The sequence below is a fragment of the Aphelocoma coerulescens genome, chromosome 17 (genome assembly GCF_041296385.1).
Source record: "Aphelocoma coerulescens isolate FSJ_1873_10779 chromosome 17, UR_Acoe_1.0, whole genome shotgun sequence".
Classification (NCBI taxonomy): Eukaryota; Metazoa; Chordata; class Aves; order Passeriformes; family Corvidae; genus Aphelocoma; species Aphelocoma coerulescens.
The window spans coordinates 7,326,853-7,348,723 of NC_091030.1; the positions used below are offsets into that span (position 1 = coordinate 7,326,853).

General features: G+C 53.9%; 1 protein-coding gene across 1 annotated transcript; it reads right to left on the minus strand.

The window, feature by feature from the left end:
* Positions 1–11,684: 11,684 nt before the first annotated feature.
* Positions 11,685–19,062, minus strand: MYMK (myomaker, myoblast fusion factor). The gene is made up of 5 exons (XM_069032059.1): positions 18,928–19,062; positions 16,469–16,583; positions 13,822–13,970; positions 12,862–12,978; positions 11,685–11,831 (listed from the first exon to the last, which is right to left on the minus strand). Exons 1-5 carry the CDS (start codon positions 19,060–19,062, stop codon positions 11,685–11,687), a joined length of 663 nt encoding a protein of 220 aa, XP_068888160.1.
* Positions 19,063–21,871: the final 2,809 nt, after the last annotated feature.

Consider the following 21,871-nt stretch of genomic DNA (forward strand, 5'->3'; position numbering starts at 1 on the left):
CTGGCGCCGGCTGGGATCTGCCCTGCTTTGTCCTGGGATAGCAGTGAGGGCCTGCACGGGGTTTGGAGCACTGCAAGCAGTGCTGCAGTGGCTCTTGCTCTGGTGGTGTCGCCGGGTGTGACAGGTGCCTTTCTGGACAGCCTGTCCACCTGTGAGCTGCGTTCCTCAGGATGCAATGGGAACAGAGATGGGATTTGCAGTGGAATCACTGCCCTGAGCCTTAGAGCACAGGAATGGCCAGGGTGGGAGCAGGGATTTGTGCTGGCTGCTGACAGCGAGGTGGCTCTGCTTGGCAGTGCTGTGGCCACCCACAAGCAGCATCGCCTGCTGGCACCTGGCTGTGGCTCTGCGGCAGCTCGGGGCTCGCTCACACCTGAGGGGTGATGTGGGCAATATCAGGATGGGGTATCTGCTCCCCAAGGGCTGTCACTCCTTGCCCAGCTCTCAGTGTGCTGCTGAGGACAAATTCCCTGCCCTCCACACCTCATCCTTCCCTTCTTTTTCCTTTATTTTAAAGATGAGCTTAATTTTAATGGGAGGCAAAAGGACTTTTACGGTGGGGAGGTGGCAACCAAACCAGGATGAGGGTTCCATTGCCCAGAGCCTCTTGGGCTCACGGATTTCTTCTGGAGGCTGATAACCCAGCGAGGTGTGGCACGGGCAGGGTCAGCCTCCCGACTCCAGATTCCCCATTCCCTCCTCTCACTTCCATAACAATCCCACGGCAGAACCTTATTTGTGCCCGCTCCCTGCCAAGCTCCCAGCCTCGCTGCGCTGTTTATTTAGGGACATCCACGAGTGCTCACGGCTGGGATGCACTCGGGGGGTGCCCGTGTGTGTGTAAGGGACGCGTTCCCTTTTCCCGGCCGGCGAGCATGTGGTTGGAATTAGCGGCGCGGCTGCAGGGGGAGCGGGCAGCTGGGTTTCTCCGGAGCGTTTCAGTGCTTAATCTCTGAAGAATGCAGAATGTCTGTCTGGACGGCCCGGCCAAGATCAACTCCGCGGCACGGGGAGGCCAATATAAACGTTCATGTTTTGTGTCACCGAGATTTCATTAGATGTTTTTTATGTAATTGCATAAGTCGAACTACCGTGATGAAAATGCCACAGCGAGCAAATGAGATGAATTGTGAAACCTCTCCTTCGAGGAGACGCTGGCCCCCCTCCGGGCTGTGGGGATCCAGCTCCAGCGCCTTCCAAGGTGCTCGGTGACCTTTCGGGGATAAATAATAGGCTGTTTGCCCGTGTCCCCCCCCCGTCTACCCCTCACCCTGACATCAGGGTGAGCTCAGAGCTGGGCCAGGAGCAGGTCTCCCCACGGCCAGTGCTGGAGGCAGAGGGACTGGCTGCTCCTGTGCTCCAAAGGGGCTCCCATCCCTGTTTGGAAACCCAGGGGGAGGCAGTGAAGTGGGGGGAGAGGATGAAAAATCTCCCGTTTCTTGGCTGCCTGACATCCAAGTGCTCTGCAGCCTCTGAATGGTATCACTGCCCCCTTGACTTCCTGCTACAAACCCCTGATAGAGGCAGGGACGGAGAGTTCGGGGCTCAACAAGCACCTGCAGCGATGCTGTGCCCCATCCCCGTCCTGTGACCCTCTCCACTAATGACAACAACTTCATTAATCTGTCCCTTCGAGGCCAGGCATGTTTTCCTGATGATAACAGATTAATGCTAATTTAATTAGGCCTGAAGCAGTGCTTCCTTGGTTCAAACCCAGACAATGCTCCTGATGCTGGGCAGCTCCGAGGGCTGCTGAGCGCTGTGACACCATGGTGCTGCTCCTCCTTGGGATGGAGAGCTCAGTGAGGTGACATCCCATCATCACTGAGCATCCATCCTGGTCCTCCTCAGTGGCCTGGCAGCACGGCCACCTCCAGAGGGTGAGGGGCCGGACCCACCGGAGTGGCAGCCCAGCACAAACCCCCTTGGCTTTGCTCCCGGAGGAGGCTCTCCCGTGGATTCCCAGTGGGGATGGGGAAGCAGCCGGCACCACGGGAGCCTCGGGCGCTGCATCCCCGCAGCGGCTCCTGCGAGCCGGGCTGGAACGGCCGCCCTGGCCACAGACACATCTGCTGGGCGGGAGGGCCTGGAATTTGGGATATTGTTTTTCTGGCGGAGAGCAGTGGGTGCCAAAAGCCTGATAAATTAATCACCTCTGACATGGGTCAGTCCAGCTTCTGGCGTGCGCAGGCTGGGCCCCCTGAGATGCTGCTGCTGCTGGAACGCGAAAGTTCATCAAGCAGCAAGGCAGCCCCGGAGAGCAGCGGATTTTGGGAAGGGGCAGATGCTGCCAGTGAGGGGCTTGACCACTGTGGTTCTCTGGGATGGCAGCACAGCTCTTCCAGCTGCCTGCGCCTGGCAGTGCTGCCACCTGACATCACTTGTTTTGCAGCAGGACCTGGCTGGGTGGCTGCCGGCTCCTGGGGGATGGGAATGTATTTAGGATTTGTGCAGCTCCTGTCGCAGCAAGGTCCTTGCTCAGGGACTGCCGGAGGGCCCGTGGGCACACAGAGCCCAGGGAGGCTGTATGGGATGGGGATGTATGGGATGGGGATGTGTGGCATGGAGATGTGCAGGGCATGGCAGGGGTGCAGCTGCTGGAGGTCACAGGCAGCTTCTTGTGGGCCCTCAGCCCAGCCCCTGCAGGCAGGTGTCCTCTGTTGGGAGCTCGGGGCTGGATGTCCCTCTGTGTGCTGCTGAGCCTGGGGCTGGGCCAGTGGGGTGATGCTGGTGCAGCCCAGGGTGAGACCAGAATTTCTCCTCTCCTCCAGTGAGCAGCATCATGGGCTCTTCATGGTGGGTTTTCCTCTGTGGGGATCTGATCAATCCAGCCTTGTTGCTGGCTGCTCAAGCCCAAGGCAAGGCAGGCTCAGCCTGCACCTCACCAGGCTCCTTTGCCCTTGGGGAGGGGACAGGGGGGCCACAGGTCTGTGCTGGTATAGGGTGTCCATCCCTGTGGGGTGGCAGTTCCTGACCCTGCAGAGTCCCCACTGCTCGCAGCACTCGCTGGAGAGGAGACGGGGAAGGGCTTTGTTCACCCTCTGCTGGGGTTTCTGCACAGCTGTGGAACAAAGGGCATTTTTGTGTTTTTAATGACTCCTCTTACCATCCACCTCTTCCCTTCTCATGTGCTGCTTCCCACCCTGGTAACTGCCAGCAGCAGCATTTGCTGTACCTGCCTTGGTCTTTCTTGGGAACATTTCTGCTCAGAGAAGGAGAAAGAGGGAAGCAGAATGGGGAACAAAGCTCAGGGGGCAGAGTCCCATGGGGTCTTTGAGAGCATCAAGGGCTCTGTTTGTGCTTTGCATTCCCCAGGGTGTTCACAGGGGCCATGCAGGCCTGCTCTGGGTGGCAGGAGGTGTTAAGACACCCGCTGTGTGCTGTGACCTGCATGTGGGATCAGAGCAGATCTTATCAGGACGATGCAGAAGCCTCCCTGCATCCCTCCTGTCTTCTCCACTCGCTTGCTCTCCTCCTCTCCCCCTTTTATTTTTTTTGTCCAGACATAATTAATGTAAACCAAATGCTTTGTGCACAGCTGCTGGCATCCTGAAAACGTTTTGTGTGTGGTCTCTCCTTTAGGCTGGACAGGGATGCAGCAAAACTCTGAGCACTATCCCAGACCTGCCTGAGTAGGGAGCAGCATCTATTGCACAAGAGGCACCTTGAATTTCTGCATTTCCCTCGTGGGATGAGGTTATGGTTGATTCTTTACATAAAACCATGGAGCTGCCCTAAAACTTCATCTTCCAAATCCAGTCAAATGCAAGCTCGACTTTTCTTGCTGGTCGTGCTTAACTGAAACCCCAAATATCCGTCTCATTTTTGTGGCTGCCTCTGTGTGTCTGGGTTCCCCCGGGGCCTAAGGGATGCTCGTGTAGCAGAGCTGCTGTGGGAAGGAGGTCCTCATGCTGCTTTTGGTGCCTCTGGATGCAGGGAACAGTGAGATCTTGTGATTTATATTTTTCCAGCCAAAGGGACAATTTCTGATCGCTGCTGTTGTCACTTGATCTTTAGGGCTTGAGGTGTGAGGGAAAGAAAGTGTCTGGCCCTTGCTCCCAAAAGCCCAAGCAGCAGCCAAGTGGCTCCTGACATCCTGCAGCCCCTGGATTCCCTTCCTGCACCTTCTGCAGCCCCACACTGAGCTGTGCCTGCAGCTCCCCCTTCCCAATCCCTCTCAGGTTGTGCTTTTCCCCTCCATTGCTCCGATTGCACCCTCAAAACCCCAGTGTGGCACGTGGGATCACCAGCAAAAAGTAGCAACTTCCATGCCCCACATCCTGCTCGCTCACCCTGGGTGTTCTGGGAAAGCTGCTTAGTACCAAGGGCTGCTTGATTCCCAAAAATTCCCCTTTTTTTTTGCCAAAACCCCTCTGGTGTACTTGATCCTGCCATGGTGCAGTGAGGGCCATGGCTGTCCTGGCCCTCTGTGAGTCAGTGGCTGAGCATTTTGCAAATGTTGGAGCTAAATGGGAAGCATCTGAAATCCCTGTGTGGACGTGCTTTGGATTCCGGGATGATTAGGATGCTGCAGATGCCTGGGTGAGAAGGTGGGCTGGGTGGAGGTTTTGGGAGTGGCTGTTCTCATGTTTCTCCTCCAAAACTGTCTCCGTGTTGTGGCTGGGAGATGGGAATGACACCTCTGGGATGAATCCTCCCAGTAGAGACTGAGCAGCTGGGGCACGTCTTGAGGTGGCTCCTTCTGGGGAGGCTCTGAGCAGAGAACTCACATGCAACGGGGCAGTCACAGTTTGGGGGAAATATCTGGAATTTAATTCCTCAGACAAAAGGCACTGGTTTGGAGAGCACGTTCATGTGTCCACACAATATTTTACTTCAAAAAAACAAATGCCTGACCTTCTGTGGAAGAGTTTATAGGAAAAACTTTAAAGCAGCCCATGGTGGGTGCCTGGGGAGATGTGGGTGTGCAGGAGGGGCTATTTCTGCCCTCAGAGCTTGGTCTAGTGATGCTCACAGATGAGGGAAGGGCTCTGACTTGCAGGGAAATCCTTCCCTGGCCCCCCATCCTCACACCCAACCCCACTCCAGCATGCTCTGTGGTGCTGGTGGGTGCCAGAACACAAACTGTCTGCACCGAGTGCCCCCGCAGCACCCGGGCGATGACAATTTTAAATGAGTGAGAGGTTGAAAAATAGCGAGTGAGATTTTTTTAAAAGTCACCTTGGCCAAGGAGGCAAAAATTCTTCCTTGTGTGAGTGAGATGCTTTAGGAACTGCCTTAAAATTAATCCAAAACATGAGCCCAGCTCCAAATGAGTGGGACTTGGCAAGAGGGCTGGACACATTATCTGTAAATATAGGCAGGCATCCTGGAGGGTTTCTGGTGGTTTTCCTGGTCCCTTCTTATTCCTCTTTCTCCCCCTCCACTCCCCGCTCCTTGCATAATTCTCTCCATTTTAATGCCTCTTCACACATTTTGGGAATGAAGTCTCCCCAAACCAGGCAGGGTTGCAACACTGTGAGAGATTTTGTGTCGGGATGTTTCACCTCCTGTGGCACTTTTCCTCAGGAGACCATTGCCTGGGTGGCCAGTGACCTCTGTCCTAAGGAGGCTGTGGCTCCCAGGAGATGGAAAAGGATTTTCAAAGGTGTAAACAGGTATAAATGGGTGTAATCCACCTCTGGCTTGTGGACTGGGACCCTCATGGATCCCAAGCTGTGCAAAATTGGGGTGAGACCTTGTGTGCTTGTGACCTAAGTGGGGCCTCATTGGTCAGTGCAGCCCCAAAACCACCCGTGACAGGGGCAGCAGTGCCCAGCACGCCTGGAGATTTGTGACAACAGGTTCTGTGGTGCTTTCCTGAGCCCTTCAGCTCCCTTTGTCCTCTTCCTACCATAAACATGAGGCTGAGGGCTCACGAGAAACGAACGGGGCTCGGTTTAGGCCGGGAAGGAGAAACCAGTCCCTCACCACCAAAGCAGGGAGGCTCGGGACCCTTTCAGGCTTTGAAGCTGGAGATGTCTGGCCATACAAAGACACATCTGTGTTTAATCCTCCCCCTGTAACTGAGCCTGGGCCGGGGCAGAGCCCGGCAGCCCCTCGCCGCGTGCTGTGGGGATGTGTGCGGATGCGTTTGAAGGGCCTTGGCAGTGCGGCGGTGCTAGGCCGGCTAGAGCCACATGTTCTTGCAAATGCAGCTTCCTATTGACTTGTTAAACATTTGCTATTTATCAGATTTTGCTTTTAAACTGTCTGTAACAGTCTGGGAGAAGTTGTGTCAAAATCCCTTCCAGATGTGAAGGTGCTACCTGATACTTTGGTTGTAACCTGGACCCTTGCTCCTGCTCCATTCAGATTAGCTCCACTACTGTGGAAATGAAAATGCAAATAAAGATATAAAGAGAGCAGAGACGTGTGTAAAGCTTCCCCCAAACCTTCCCTTTTACAGGCAAAACGATCCTGCCTTTATAAGGAGATTGTGAGCTTTATCAGTGAACATTTGCTTTGCTGGAAAACCAGAGGAAGGCAGGGGAGAGCAACCACCATCCCTGTCTGCCCACATGGGTGTTTTTAAAGCATAATTGACTTTTTTTCCCCCCCATTTAAATAATATTTCTTTGGGTCTGGGGCTTCCCAGACACATCAGCTCGTTTTATGAGCATCAGGTGATGTGTGCAGTTGGAAACCTGAGCGGTTTCCTTGCATTTGGAGCACGTGGATCAGATAACGAGGGCTCATTAAATGCTCATTGAAAGGCGGTTGCAAGGTTGGGAGCTTTCCTCAGAGCACCCGCTCTGCAGACCCCCTGCCCTGTCCCTTTCCAGGAGAAACTTTGGGGCCACGAGATATTCCCAGCTTAAAACAACTTCATGGTATCTGTGAGAGCGTACAGGGCCCGAGCCAGCTCCCATCGTAGCGAGGGAGGGTTTTTCCACTGACTTTAAGAGGCGCTGGAGCGGAGCCATCCTCTGTGTAATGCGGATCCGGGAGTGTGCGTGATGCACTGCATGATGACAGAATTTCTGGGAGATTGGCCTAAACCGAAAACCTTGGACTGCCGCTCCCTGGGACCGCTCTGCCGGAGGAGCGGGGAGGCTGGAGACACCAAACCTGGGCCTGGAGCGGGATTTTGCAGCTGTGAAAGCATCCCTGGAAGGGTCAAGAGGGCCCGGCTGTGCCGCATCTGCCCTGCCCCACGCCGGGGTTTGGTCATTTGGGTTGGGTCCACAGCCGTGTCTGTGGTGCTGCCGGGGGAAGAGGACACCTGGGAGTGTGTGAGGGGCTCCCTGCTGGACCCCAAGCTGTCTGTGGTGCTGCAGCTGAGCCCCTCTGTGCCCCAGAAACACTCTGGAGCTGAGTGGCTCAGTCTGTCTGCAGTGCCCAAACAATACCCCAGTGTTGCCGGTGGCAGCGGGAGGGGGCTGCCCTGCCTGCAAAAATTGGGCAGGGAAGTTTGGTTGGGAATCTTGCTGAGAGGAAAGTGGAGGGAAGAGAAATGTGCTGGACCATTGTGTGGCATTTTAAGGAGAATCCTGATGCATTAATGTGTTTTTTCTCTCATTAGTGCTGGGTTAGGCAGCTTCACACCCTCGCAGGAGGTACCACTTTACTGATTCCTGTGGTTGTGTCTGCCCTAACTCCACCCTGCACTTCCTGTTACTGCTCAGAAGAGCAGGAGACCTTCTTTGTATGCTCTAAAAGGATGTTCATTGGGGCTGGGATAGCTGGAGAGATGCTGAGAGATACCAGTATAGGTGCTTCAGTTACTCCATCTCCCCTTTTTTCCAGGCTGATGGACAAGGCTGGGTTCTCACAGTGCATCTGCACCATGTCCCAGGGCTGTGGAGCTCCAGGACTGTGTAGGACATGGCTGGTGACTGCCCTTTGCCCCTACAGACCTGATTTATCCCTCTCACAGGGCACAGGCACATCAGAACTGGAGGGTGATGGAGGACAAGAGTTCTCCCTTGGACTCACCACAGGGCTCCTGCCCCTACCTCCGCTCCTGAATTTCCAGGGGAAACTTTGGTTTCTTTGGCAATTCCAGGAAGGAGGCTGCTCCCAATGAACTCGTGGTGCCTCAGGATGGAGCAACAGCACTCTCTGAAGTGGGGTGGTGTCACTGTGGCCTGAGGGCTTCAAAGTGGGTACGAGGAAAACCTCAGCCCCACCATCTGCATTGACCTGGCTCGGTTCAACACTCAAACATGCATGGGGGAATGACAGTGGGAGGGTGAGGAGGGAAGAGCAGCGTGTGGAAAAAAACCCAAAGCCGTCTCTCAAAATCCCGTAGTGATAAGGCCTTTTCTGGAGTGCCCCATGCAGCTGGCAGCAGAAACCAGGCTCTTATGTTTGGGTCTGGCTGGTTTTTCACTTTCTGCAGCCAAAAGGATCTGGATAAAGTTTGCCTGGAAGATTAGCTGGCACAGAGCCTGACTAGACATCTCTGGAAGCCTCCCCTCCAGCAGGAGTAGGTCCTAATTCCCTTCTCTGCCAGCCCTGCTGCAGGCAAGGGGGGGAGAATGTCCCCCTGGAGGGGACAGTTCCACCAGCCCTCTCCCCTCTGGCACATCAGATCCCTGCTCCCACTGCAGTGGGGATGCTGGGGAGTGTGCAGATGAGATCCCACGGGTTCTTTGTCACCTAGGATGACAGGGAGGTCATGCTGAACAGCCTGAGGGATGGGACTGGGAGCACGGAGCGTGGGCACCCACAACTCTTCCCTAGGGACACATCCTTCATGTATCTGTCCTGATGGTGGAACTGGGCTGGGAAATGGGGTGCATGGGAGTCCCACAAGCAGGGCTGGCCTCCCCCAGTGCCAGCTCCAGGGCAGATGTGCCCCAGCCGCTGCACACTGCTTTGGCACCAGCTGTGCTGTCCGGCCACATCTGAGCTGCCAGCTCCAGGGCACAGCTGGCAGGGGATGGAGGCCGGGGAAGAGATGCTGTGCAATGCCATCCCCACGGGGTCTGTGGGCACCCCATGCTGACCCAGACACAAAGCAAAGTTTGGGTTTTGTGCCCGGGGAGGCTGCGCTGGTAGCAGATGCTGATGCCTCCCGAGCGGAAAGCCCAGTCCCTCCCCTCTCATTCCTTTTTTCCTATTTTCTGTCTTTTTTTTTCTTCCCCCCCCCGGCTGATCTTAAAAAAGCCCAGGCGGTTTGGGCTTCGTGAAACCCAAATGCCTTTTGCAGCATCAAGCCCGGATCCCATAAGTAATATCCCAGCACTGGAGAGTAAGACAGTATATGAAGTAGACGGGGAGCTATAAAGACACTTTAAAAGGGGCAATAAAAGTTTTGGGTTTCATATCGTCTTACCAAAGAAGAGAATAACAGAGAAGCAGGAAATTTCAGTAGCAGACATGACAAAGGTCACAGCACTCAGACTGCACCTTAGACGAAAACACCTACTCTTATGAAAACAGCCAGAATTTTTGGCAGGGGCTCAAGAGCTCTTACAGGCAAAGCTCTCGGCAGCGCTAAAAGGTTACGAGAGACTGTTTTGTCTACGTTGCTGTAGATGTTTATAATATTTCCCTGCATTGGTGTTGCAGGGGATATCCTGCCTGGGGTAGTGGATCCAGCCCTGCACCTTCCTCTGGTGTTGGGGTGCCGGGTGCTGCCATCAGCTCGGGGCTGATGCCAGCGCAGGGACCCTGTGGGTGTGCCCAGGTGTGTGTCAGTCTCAAGGCTGGGTGCTGGTCCTGCACTGGGATGCAAAGGGATGGATGGTTGGCACAGCTGGAGCAGTGTCCTGGGGCATCAGCAGGGAGAAGGAGGGGACAAAGCAAACCTTGCTTGAGATTTTGCTGTGTGCAAGACAATTTCAGGGGTTTTTTTGCAGCTGGATACGTGACAGGTGGGAGCAGGAGGTTTTATCTACTCAGCTGCTCCTCAGGTAGTGTGCCCTCCTTGTTTGCATGGGGTTTGCCAACCTTTGGTCCCTCTTGCTCAGTCCCAGTTGGGTGTTGTGGTCACCCAGTGCCCTCCTCCCAGCACTGGACCCTCACCAGGCTCTCACCATACCCACGCTGCCCGTGTCCCCAGGGCTTGCTGCAGGGCTGTGCCGCTCACTGCAGCCCAGGAGGGACCAAACAATCCCAAAATGAGCTGGTGGGGCAATGGAGCCTCTGATCAGTGGCTGCAGCAAGCGATGGAGGCTGCTGGCATTGCTGGTCAGGCTCCTGGGAAGGGTCAGCATTGAGAATTTACATTTGGGGTGACAAACACCCAGGAAGAGCCAGCGCGGCCGTGGGAGGCCCATGGGGGTGGCCCCTTGGGAAGCAGCTGTGGGCTCTCAGAGGCATCTCTTGCAGGCAGTGCTGAGCTGCCTTTTGCACTCTGAATCAGAGCACTCGGGCCTGTTTTTTGGGGCCACCCTGAGCAGCCCTCACACGGCAAAGCGCTCCAGTAGCGTGCAAGCAACGAGGACAGCCTTGCACGCAAACCCTGAGAGCATCCTGTAAACATCCCCGGGCCTGGATACTGGGAAGGAACGGAGCTGTGTTGGTTTAGGTGCTGGGGAACCCTTTGAAAGCTCTTTGCTTGCTCTGCCTCTGTGTGCAGCTGCATCAGCTGTGCCACCGCTTGCCAGTGACTCTTGGATGCTTGGGGCTTCATAATTCATTTATATTTTTGTTGGAAGCTCAGTCAGTTTTGGTTGTTGCCCCGTCACAGGAAGTTGCTCTGATGAATGACTGGGGTGGATTTCTCTTCCAGAGGAACCCAGGCTTAATGTGAGCTTTCTGTGGACATCTCTGTATATCAATACTGCTCTAATTGTCCATGACATATAGTCTTGGCCTTTTTCCCAGACAGTCTAAATAAATCATACACTTCTGCTATAGTAAATAGTCTGTTAGAGGAGATGTTATAGGCTTACAGCCCTCCCCCCTCCCTCCAGGAGCTTCTTTTCTCTGCCTCTCATTTTCCATGTACTTTCCATACCAATGAGGCACCTGCTGCCTGCGCCTGCAGGTCTGCAAGGACAAAGTGCCCAGTGTTGCAGCTCCCTCCAGGTTTGAGGGGCTGTGGTGGCCGTGCCCAGAGCCCTGCTTTGGACTTGGCATCTGCCCTCGACAGAGCCAAGTGGAGCTGGAAAGTTTCCTGCCCCGCTTAAGAAATGCTGGCATCGCACACTGGCAAAGTCTTTGTTAGTATTATTTACATCAAGAGAATGCATAAATAAAATAGTTAATATCTCACAAAAAATACAGGTTCTGTTAACTGGGTGTTGCAAACGAAGCTTTGTGCGCTCAGGCTGGGCAAACCTGCACAGAGGGGACAACTTGGGTCCTGCCAGGTCAGTGCAAGGGACAGCCCAGGAGAAGGTGACATGGCCTGGGAGTGCAGGGGTCTCCTGGGGCAGGGGACAGGTCACAGCCCAGCTGAGTGCTCCTCCTGGGAGAATACGGATGTGTACCAAACTGGAAGTGCAAACCCTGCCGGGGCTGATGGTGGAAAGGTGAATCACAGGATGGGTAGGAAGGGACCTTAAAGCCCATCTCGTTTCAACTCCCTCACCATGGGCAGGGACACCTTCCACTAGACCCTGGTTAGTCAGAAAACTTCCCAGGGCAGAAAATCCCAGAGTGCACACCGAGCTGGTGGGAAAAGATGCTGATGTGCAGAGGAAAACCCAGCAGGCAGGAATTTTCCTTTTGGCTGCAGGAAAATCACCCCAGGAGCAGGAACACGCGTGCCCGGCGTGCCCGGGGGCTCAGACGCAGCAGCAGAGCGTGGAGCAGTCGAGCCTGGCGGGGGTTCCGGCACTCCCGGCCTTCTTGTTCTCCTTGGGCAGCAGCAGCACGAGGGCCATGGCCAAGGCACAGTGGTAGAAGCTGTGCACGTAGGTGTAATCCCACTCCTGCAGGCAGGGAGAGCGCAGTGAGAAGCGGGAGCAGCGGGGCCGGGGGCTCGCGTGAGGTGCGCAACATTAAACTTCTACAAGTAGCCAAAAGGAAGGGAATAAAAAAGATTCCTGAACCTTCTGCCTCCCTTTGCTGTCAGAGAAGAAAGGATTTCCAGTGGAAAAAAAAAAAAACCAAACTAAAGCAAAGTGGATTTAACACGTTCTAATTTGCACATTTCCCAATTCTTGAATGAAGTGTTTCATTACCCCGCAAAGGATGCGGCGGCGAGGCCGGGGCGCGCGGGGAGGCGGCTTCTGCTAAGTGACATTTTTATGTTCTGCTAGAATTTGCAATTACTAAATGCTTTGAAAAATAATCCTTGGGGATGCCTGTGAGGTTGTATCTCGCAGCTCCCAAAGCACAGAGCAGCTGTAACGGCGGGGCTGAGCGCAGGCACGGCCGGCAGCTCTGTCGGGGGGTTATGGCCTGCCCGGCGGGACACACGGACCCTTCGGAGCAGGACGGGGGGACTGGCCAGCGGCAGGAGCAGAAGGATATAAACACAGGAATAAGTGCCCCTGGGAGCCACTGAGAGTCTTTTCTTTGGCGTGAGCCAGCTCTGGATCTGGCTGTGCCTGGGTCGGATCCAGTCCCTGCCGCGTCGCTACGATGTGTCCTTAAGTCACCCGTGCCCAGTTTCCAAAAAACCCTGCTCGCACTTGACAAAGCCATTCTGAGGACCACGTGTGCCTGAGGAAAGCACATCCCGTGTCCTTGTGAATCACTGAAGGGGGAAAAAGAAACCAAGCATCACTCTGCTGTGACACCTGCCCCGAACGGACCAGGGGCTGGCATGGGGACAAGCATGGAGGGACCATTGTGCCCGCTGCCACACCCCAGCATGCCAACCCTGGAGCCCCACACCTGAGCTGGGGTTTGTCCAAGGCTGGGTGCAGCCCAGTGATGTGGAGGGAGAAGTCTCCTCTCCTGGTGATGTCCCTTACACCTTGTGAAGCCGGGGAGGGTGAGTGTGCACACAGGTACCTCGAAGAAGAACCTCAGCATCAGTGCCAACGCCCCGAAACAGAAGCCAGGACCAATCTGTTGGGTGTAGACGCTCCTGTCAGGGTAGAGCCCTTTCTTCTCCTTCATCTTCTGCAGCTGGGAGGAAGGAGAAGCACACCGAGTGTATTCACCTGGATTTAGCTGGCTGCTCCAGACTGATTCCTCATAATCATACTGGTTTTTTAATATTCAGCCCCAAAGCTAGCTCAGGCAGTGTGTGCCCTCACAAACCCAGTCTCTGGGAGAGCAGATCTCAGCATAGCATCTGCAGACTGGAGGCTGCAGGGTGCTCCCGTGCCTTGGTCTCCTCCTTGCCCATCCCCTCCCCGTGGTAGCCACTTGCTTTTAGCTGCAGGCTTAGTGACAGTTTGTAATTGGGATTTGCACCACTGTATTTCCACGATGCTTGGCACCATCTTTCTGCAATTTTTATGCCATCTGTCCTTGCCCACTCCTGCCAGTGGCTTCCCCACCCCCCTCCCAGCTGGGTCCACAGCACGTGCTGTGAGTGGGGCACAGATTGCTGCACTCTGCCCGGCTGTCCCAGCTGGATTCAGGCAGACTGCAGACAGATTCCTCCCCACTTTCTCACCGTGTTTTATCCACATCTTCCCCGGATCCGGGGCAGTTCACCAGATCCCTCCACCTCTGAGTAGCTGTAAAAACTCCATAAATACGTTCCTCCTGATTAGAACTGCAGGGACAGGAGGTGTAGTAGATTGCTCAGACCAATCAAATCTGGCATTTATCACCAAGGCTGCTGTCTGCCTGCCTTCTGCTCAGGTTAAAGGAGAAATGCTGTTCAATCACCATGAGATCGAGAGCTGGATCTTGAGGAGGAGATCACTGGCACAGGTTCGACTCCTCCATGCAGGGCTCAGCCCTTTCCCCACCAGGAGCATCCCACAGAGGCCCGTCCCAGTGCCCTGCCCCACGTACCCATTTGACAGTGATCACCAGCACGGCCGTCCCGATGGGGCCCGAGTAGACGCCGTAGCCCCAGCGGTCGTGGTAGATCCTCACGGCGATGGTGAGGACGCCGAACATGATGAATGTCGATCTCTTGGGCTCGTCAAACTCTGCCAGGGCTGAGGGACCGAGCACAGGGAGCATCAGCTCACACTCCCCTTTTCCAGCTGCCCCCCTAAAGCCTTCCTGGGGTCTGCCCTGGGGACCCTCAGTGTTCCATCCGTGTCTGGTTTCCCTTCTCATGTCACATTGCTGGGGAAACTGAGGCACATGGGGCAAAGTGAACCCTCCTGAGCCATCTGAGTGGTGGGTCCAGGAGCTGATTTTAGGGGGTTTATTTCAGTGTTGCACAGGGAAGCTTAAAGGAGATTCCCTACCTAGACAAGCTGTGGCTGCCCCTGGATCCCTGGAAGAGTTCCAGGCCAGGTTGGACTGGGCTTGGAGCAACCTGGGATAGCAGAAGGTGTCCCTGTCCATGGCAGGGGGTGGAACGACATGATCTTTAAGGTCCCTTCCAACTTTAAAGCCCTCTATGATTCTATGATTTCCCTTTTCCCTGACCCAGAATTCAGAGGCAACTGCAAAGACCCTCATGCCCAGTGAGCCCCCAGTCATTTCCTGGGTTCATCCTGCATCTCCAGCCTTCCCAAACTTGCCAGGTCACTCTGGCACAGGCTCCATCAACCCAGTGCAGTGGGACTCCCCCACTGGTGCAATGGGGTCCCGGCCGTGCCGGCACCTGCCCGGGGTTTGCAAGCTGGAAGTCGCCAGTGTGAGTAAATTATTAGAGGCTTTTGTTTAGCACAGAATGGGGTAATAACTGATAAAAGTTATGGATCCCAGTGGGCTCCATGCTTTTCCAGCTTGCACAGCTGTGTTATGGCTGTCCTGGATTTGCATTCCGGGAAGTTTGCCCGAGGGTCTGCGTCCGCACATGTGCGCTCGGGCTTTACAAGCCACAGCGAGAGGCTTCCCTGGGCTTCAGTCACCACACCTTCCATGTCCTTGGATCGTGCTTTTATAGGGAGTTTGGCTAAGGGATAATGTCCGCATTTTAATCTCTGTTGTTTCCCAGCGGGTCAATATTTTAAACCTCGTAGTCCAGGATTTGTATTTTTTCGCGAGGTTTTTGAACGCAGTAATGAAGCAATCAAGTTGAATTTTGCTGCAAGGAGCCAAAGTGTCTGGATCAGCTCTGCCCTACCCTGACACTGCTGTTATCCACTGAAAATGCCCTTTGGAAATGATCTGCCTCGTTGCCTTTTCTAGCTGAGCAGAGAGAGCACTGAGGTGCCGTGAGCAGAGGGGGAGCCCCCTTGGGACTCGCATTTTGAGGGGACAGAGCCATTTCTAAGGGCAATATTTGCCCCACACATTTCTCCCTGCATGGAAAATTTATCCTACTGCATGCCCTGGAAGGGGGATGCTGCTGCATCCCCACAGGATGAGCCTGCCCAGCTGAGGGGTGTTACCCTGGCTTGTGCTGGGCTCTAAAGCTGCAGGAACCCCCATCCCAGCTGGAGGTCCTGCACCATCCTTGGAGCCCTGAGGGGCAGAGGGGAATTTTGTGGGCATTTTGGGGCTGTACATCAGAGTGCTGATCCCAGCTCATCATGGGGAGAAATGGGGACTCTGTCTGAAGTGGGCACTGGTTAAAAATGGTCCAAATTTTCAAGCACAACTTTGCTGTTGGAACATCTCTCTCCCCTGAACCTGCTCTCTTCTCCCTCCAGCAATACTCACATCCTTCCAAGTCATGGTGACAAAATGGGAAAATGATAGGTTTGAACTTTTTGTCTTTCTTGTATTTTTTTCCATTTCTATTACATTCTGTTTCAGTGGCAAATAAGGAACAAAATGAGGAAAAAGAGAGTGAAGTGAATGTGGGAAAAGGAAAACTGAATAACAGGGCAAGGGGTGGGATTTATAGTAAAAAGGAAGTGAAATAAATTTCTGCTTTTTCTAAACAGATCTATTATTCCCATCAGCCCAGCCCAGGCTTTTGATAAACCAGGAAGTCATATTTGTTTTGACTAAACCACTTTGATTCCCATGCTACCAAGGGAAGTGGCAGATTCTGCATTTCTTAACGTGCCTAAGTGAGGCAAGACAAGCTGATGGGCCCAGTATGGGGAAGATGAGGAGAAATGGAAAATTCCCTGGTACATGAGGTTTCAAACTCAGTCATCTCATAGCCTTGTCCTGCCTTGAACTGCAGCACAAGGTTGCCAGAGTGTTCTTGCCATTTGAAGCAGATAGTTCTGCTGCTGTAAGGGCATGTGGGAGAGCTGGTGCAGGCAGAAGAACACCCGACCACCACCAGGTGCCACAGCTCCTTATCTCCAGGAGTAAAACGTCCCCAGCCACCACTCAGGACAGTTCCATGTCTGGACCCCACCAATTATAATGGCTTTCCAAGGTGTTAATGATACAAAACTGGATTAATCCATAGGCTGACTTCCACAAAGGACAATTTCAGTGGCAGCTCGGGTGGAGCTCAGAGCAAGCAGCATTTCTGGGGACTGTCCCCACTGACTGTCCCACCAGCCATGCTGACAAATCCAGCCCTTTCTGCCAGCGCTGGAGCTTTCAGGAGCCACAACAGAGCAGTTCTTACCCATCAGGGACACCCAGATGGACAGGGCTGTTCCGTAGATGCTGAAGTACTCCAGGATGTCGTAGCGCATGAAGCACAGCACTGATAACCCGGGGCTGTCACAAACATGGTAAAACTATTTAAAAAGAAAAAAAGTATTAGAAAACCATTTTTTTTACCCACATACCAGTAAGGTAAAGGCTCTTATCAACTGGTTTGAAATAGTGTAGCTGCTGAGAGAACAGCCAGCCAGGCCAGAACAGTGTCAGCCACACCAGGATCACTGATATGCAGTAATGAATATATTTGAGTGATAATGTCATCGTTCCCAGTTGCAAATTGCCCAAGAATCAGCATTCTTCTCTCTTAGTACAAACTAAGACAGGCTTTAATTTGCCTCTTGGCCAGAATTTGCAATCTGATGACCAAGCTGCTTTGAGCCGGGCGCTGGGGGACGGCCTCTCCAGCCGAAGGAGGACTCTGGGGTTGTGGTTTTAATTGCGAAAGATTCTTGTAAAACAATTCAAAATGAGTGTCCTGATGAAATGTGTATGGATGCCAGGTCACTGTCCAGGCTAAACAGGGTTTATATGGCCAGACTCTGCATACTGGGGAATTCACTCATTAGTGCATTCCCTTAAAAACCACAGTTCCTGCCCATTAGCTCATTGATTAGGTTATTTGCAAAAAAACCCCATTGTCATGCAACATAAATGCAGACCACGCCAAGAGACATTTTCCAGTGCACTCAGAGGAATGCTCCCAGTGTTTGCCTGGCTCTCTCCTTTTCCTGCCAGCCCTCAGCCCTGCAGGTTTTGCAGTGGCAGCACCAGCAAGCTCTGCTGTTCCTGAAGAAGTCCCTTCTCCGCTTGGCAGGGCGCCCTTGGAACGCTGCTCGCTGTCCTGGCCCGATGGGGATGCTGATATTATTTATAATGGGAATTGCTGCGAGCCCTCTGGCTCGCTGCAGCTTCTAGAAAAGATTGCACCACGGCCATAATTCTTTTCCCTTCTTGCGATTGGGCTCGGGGAGTCTGGAGCCGGGGGGAAGAAAGGGTGGAAGACAAAGAGTGCGTTCCTGGCCAGCCTCGCGGCACTTGTCTGCCGTGGCCATGTGCTTTCACTGCTCTGCTCAGCTCTGCTGCGGGAGGAGGAGTGGGATGCTACAAGAAAGGCAACAGCAGCAGCTGCTGCCCTTCCTACCCCCTCCCCACCATGCTGGCAGCTGCCTCTCCTCCTTTCCCTTCCTTCCCTTCCCCACTTTGCCTCTTCAATCTCTTTGGAGAGGACCTGTTCCACCTCCTGTTGAAACACGTGCCAATTTTCCTATTGACTTCTTGGGGAGGAGGAGCAGACACAGACCCAGGGCAAAATGAAATTGTAGATGTCTGGCTTCCCTGGGGAGCTGGGCCGGGCGACTCAGGGATGTTTTTATATTAACTGGTCCTGTGGTTTTTATAGAACTGGCAGAATTTCTCCCCCTGCATCATGCTTTAATCAGCTCAAATGGTCAGGGATGTTCTCTGGATCCTTAATAGGAGAGCAACCTGGTTCTGAGCCCTGTGGAAGAGCTTTTCACACACAAAAGTTCCTCTATCTACTCCCTACCTCAGTTTCTCTGTACAAGGAATGTGCCAACCCTCACGAGATGCCTTGAGATGGATGGGGATTAGTGGGAAATGCAGTATCAGCTGGGTTGCTGAGCTATTTCCCTCATATTCTTTAGCAGATCATTGCCATGTAGTCAAACAGGAGATTTTTTCCAGTGGGAATGCTGCTCTGGGTGCTCAGCTGGTGTCTGTATGGAGTGACTTAGCAGGCATACAAAGCCCAGGGCAGCACATGGCTGGGAGCAGGAACAGGAATAGTTTGTGTACGTACAGACATTTTTCCACTCGTTATTTCCACACAAAGGAAGGCCAGGGAATCACAGCTGGGTAGAACACACATTTCAACCCACAAAGGGTTAATAATTATTTTTCTTAATAGCTCAGCAGCATGTTTTAGTCTCTCCTTTCCCAGTGCAGAAACTCCCCTGACTCCAGCATTGCTCCCATCCCCAGCTGGCAATTGCAAAATCAATAATTCGACTACTATGCGCTTTTGGCTAAAATGACAGAGGCAGAGCAAGAGATTCTGGAGGCAATTTAAAGCCCAAATTCAGCATGGCCACTTAGCAGCTGTAAAACAAAGAGCAAAGCCAGCTCCAAAGCATTGCAAATCAGTCAAGGCTCTTTGCACCCAGACCTTCTCCCTAACCTCATGGTCATAAAACACCACTAAATCTCTGTAAGGCCACACTGTAGGACATCCTAAACTGGAGAATCAGCTGCTTGGCACCACACACAGTGGGAAATAACTGAAAAGGGATATTTTAGGGGTTGTACTGGCTGCTCTTGGGTGAATCAGCTTCCCAGTGGCACGGTGGGCATTTGGGGGGATAAAACATGCAGGGAGAGGGGAAATTGGGACCTGCTTACCGCCATGAAGAACATGGTGAAGAAGTAAACCATGGCTTCCATGTGGAAACGCCGCTTGGCCGCGATGCTGATGGTGGGGAGGAAGACCAAGGAGCTGAGGGTGGGCAGAAGGAGCTTGGCCACCAGCGAGCCCATGGGTGCCTCGTGGGCCGGCGGCTCCCGGGAGCAGGGTGTCTGTGAGCTGGGCAGGAATGGTGCAGAAAGCAGCCGTGGGGAGTGTGCTTTAACATTTAAATGCCCTGCGTGGCAGGAGGGCTGCGGGCAGGGAACAGCTGCCACCGCCACAGCCGCCGCCTTCGCTCCCGTCTCATCCCGAATTCTTGACGCAGCCGGCGGCTCCGGGCAGCAGATGCTCTGTGCCCCCAAAATGGTCCTGGGTGTTTCTAAAGGAGTAAAAGGGAATGTTGTCCTTGCACACCTTGTGCTGGGTGTTGGAGTTGGATTCACGGGGGGTGAAGAATGTGGGATTGCTCGCTCCTCGTGGGGACATCCCACCCCTGCATCCCGCTGCCCCCGTGCCGAGCCTGGGTCGGGGCTGCTGAAGCAGTCCAGCGGGGAAAATCCATCCTCTTTCCTGATGAAGTGGAGGGGCAGGCACTGGTCTGTCCTCTCTGGTGGCCGGGGATAGGACCTGGGTCTATCCTGTGCGGGGTCAGGAGCTGGACTCGATGATCCCTGTGGATCCCTTGCATTATTTTATTACTCTCTGCTCTGCACTTCCACGAAGGAAGAACTGGCATGTGGCAGGCACCAGGGTTTTTCGAAACAGTGGGATGTATCCTACTACCTTTATGTACTTGAGAAATACACACCAAGCTCCAAACCTGCCTTTTATTTCCCCATGGGTGCACACGAGGAGTGGGTGCAGACATCGAGGAGCCGGCGTGGTACAGCACCCAGCGCCTGCTGCCGATGCCTACGTGCCCTCGGTGGAGTTCAGCGCAGTTAGATTTCCCAGCCGTGCCCTCAGCCTTTGCAGCCTGGCCACCTCCAGGAGTTCTGTCTGAAATTCAGGAGCCGAGCGTCTCCGGGCTGGAGGAATTTGAGCGGATTGTCGTGCGGCGCAGAAAAGCTGGAGGAAAGGAAACCAAAAGCCAAGCGGCGTTTGGGCTGCTAATCCACTCAGTGGTTCTCTCTTTTATTATGACTTTTTATTATATCGCTGCTGCTCCCCCCCCTGCGTTAATATCTTTTCCTTGGAGCCTCGCAGGGATTCTCGGCATCCTTTCGGCACAGCTGTTCCCGGGACACAGGGAGCAGGAATGCTACGCTTGAGCAAGCGCCTTTGTGGCTGCGGCTTTGGGGAGGAGGGTGGGAGCTGTGATAGAAGCCACCATTTCTGGGGCTGATAGGACGGGCTCGCCTGTGCCCCGGGAGGGGGTCTGGAGGAAAGACAGGCACGCACGGATAAAAAAAATCCTCTTTAAACCACTCCAGTACGTTGGAAAAGGCTCTGGAGGGGGAGTCAGGGTGTTTGTCTGTGCAGGGAATGGCACAGGGCATTAAAGCACTGACTCTGTGCCGAGAGCCTTCCCCGGGGCACGGCTCAGATGAGCTGGGTAGGGCTCCCGTTTTTAGCTGATATTGCAGGAACCGTCCACATTCCCTGGCTGGCTGCAGGCAGCATCCCTCCGCGGGATGCTGCCCACACCACATCTCCAGCCGCCCTCCTGCCTGGGCAGGCTATAAACTTACCACAAAACTCTGCAAAACTGAATCTTGACCAATAAATACTGAAAAACTCTGGTGTCCCTATTTACTGTGAAAATGAATCCCTCCAAGCCAGCACATAAATACCCTGATGCTCCCCAGGTGTCCAGCCCTGAGCTGAAAGCAGAGCTCCAGCACACCCCAAAGTACCCTGCTCCTTTTCTGGGCCATATCCGCAGATGAATCCATTATTCTGTGTTATTCCTGCATGATCTGCTTGGACCAAGCAAAGTGCTGTGGGGCACAGTGGGGCTTGTCCTCAGGGGGGTTTTGAGCAGATTTGGGGTTAAGAGGTTGCACAAACCACTCTGGATTCCTGGCTGTGAAAACGGCATCTGCCCTGCTTTTGTGGCCATGAGATGGGCGTGTCAGAGAGGTGAAAGCACAGCTCAAAACCTGCTGCTGAGGACAAACCTCCACGTCTGGGTGCCAAGCAGCCCCCACACCACTTGTGAGGACACAGCAGTTGTGCAAAAAGGATGTGCAAGGGTGGTGGCTGTGCACAAGGCGAATGGCATCAGGTGAAAAATACCATCGGGCAGTTGTTAAATACATCCCCCTCACCCCCAGCCTTTGCCCAAAATCCAGCTGGCGCCCACTGGAAAGGAAACCCCGTTGGCTGCTGGATGCAGCAAGTGCCAGCCATGGCAGGCGCTCCCCAGGCAGGGAAGTGTTGGAGCTCTCAGGAGCAAGAAAACATTCCACAGGTTGCTGGGGTTTTATTCTTTTTTATTTTTTTTTTCTCTCTCTCCCAGCTGCACACCCTGGGCTGGCGGTTGGGTTGCAGCCAGCGCTGTAGGCATGGGGGGGAAAAGCTCCCAGCGGGTTGCACACGTGTGTCAGCTCTTATTGAAAAGGAGCCCCCAAAATAAACGGGGAGGAGAGGGGCAGGCAGGTGGTGAGCTCCTGGCAGGAGCTGCTGCTGCTTAAAAGGTCTTTGTTCAGGCTGCGAACACTGCGGTGCAGACGTGGGTTGGGCAAACCTTCCCGGGAAGGAACCCAAAAAACAAAGGGCCAGCACTTTGCTCCTTCTTTCCTAAACAGGTAGGAAATGGAGAAAGAGCAAATTTTAGCTCCTGCGTTTAAGTGCTGCTGGAAAGGGGATTTTAAATCTGCATTCCACAGGGCTAATTTCGTGTGGACCGGCGTGCACGCAGGAACGGTGATATATATGGCTGAAAAGTGGCTCCCAGATGCCAAACCCAGGTTCTGGTATGCTGTCCTGGATCCTTCC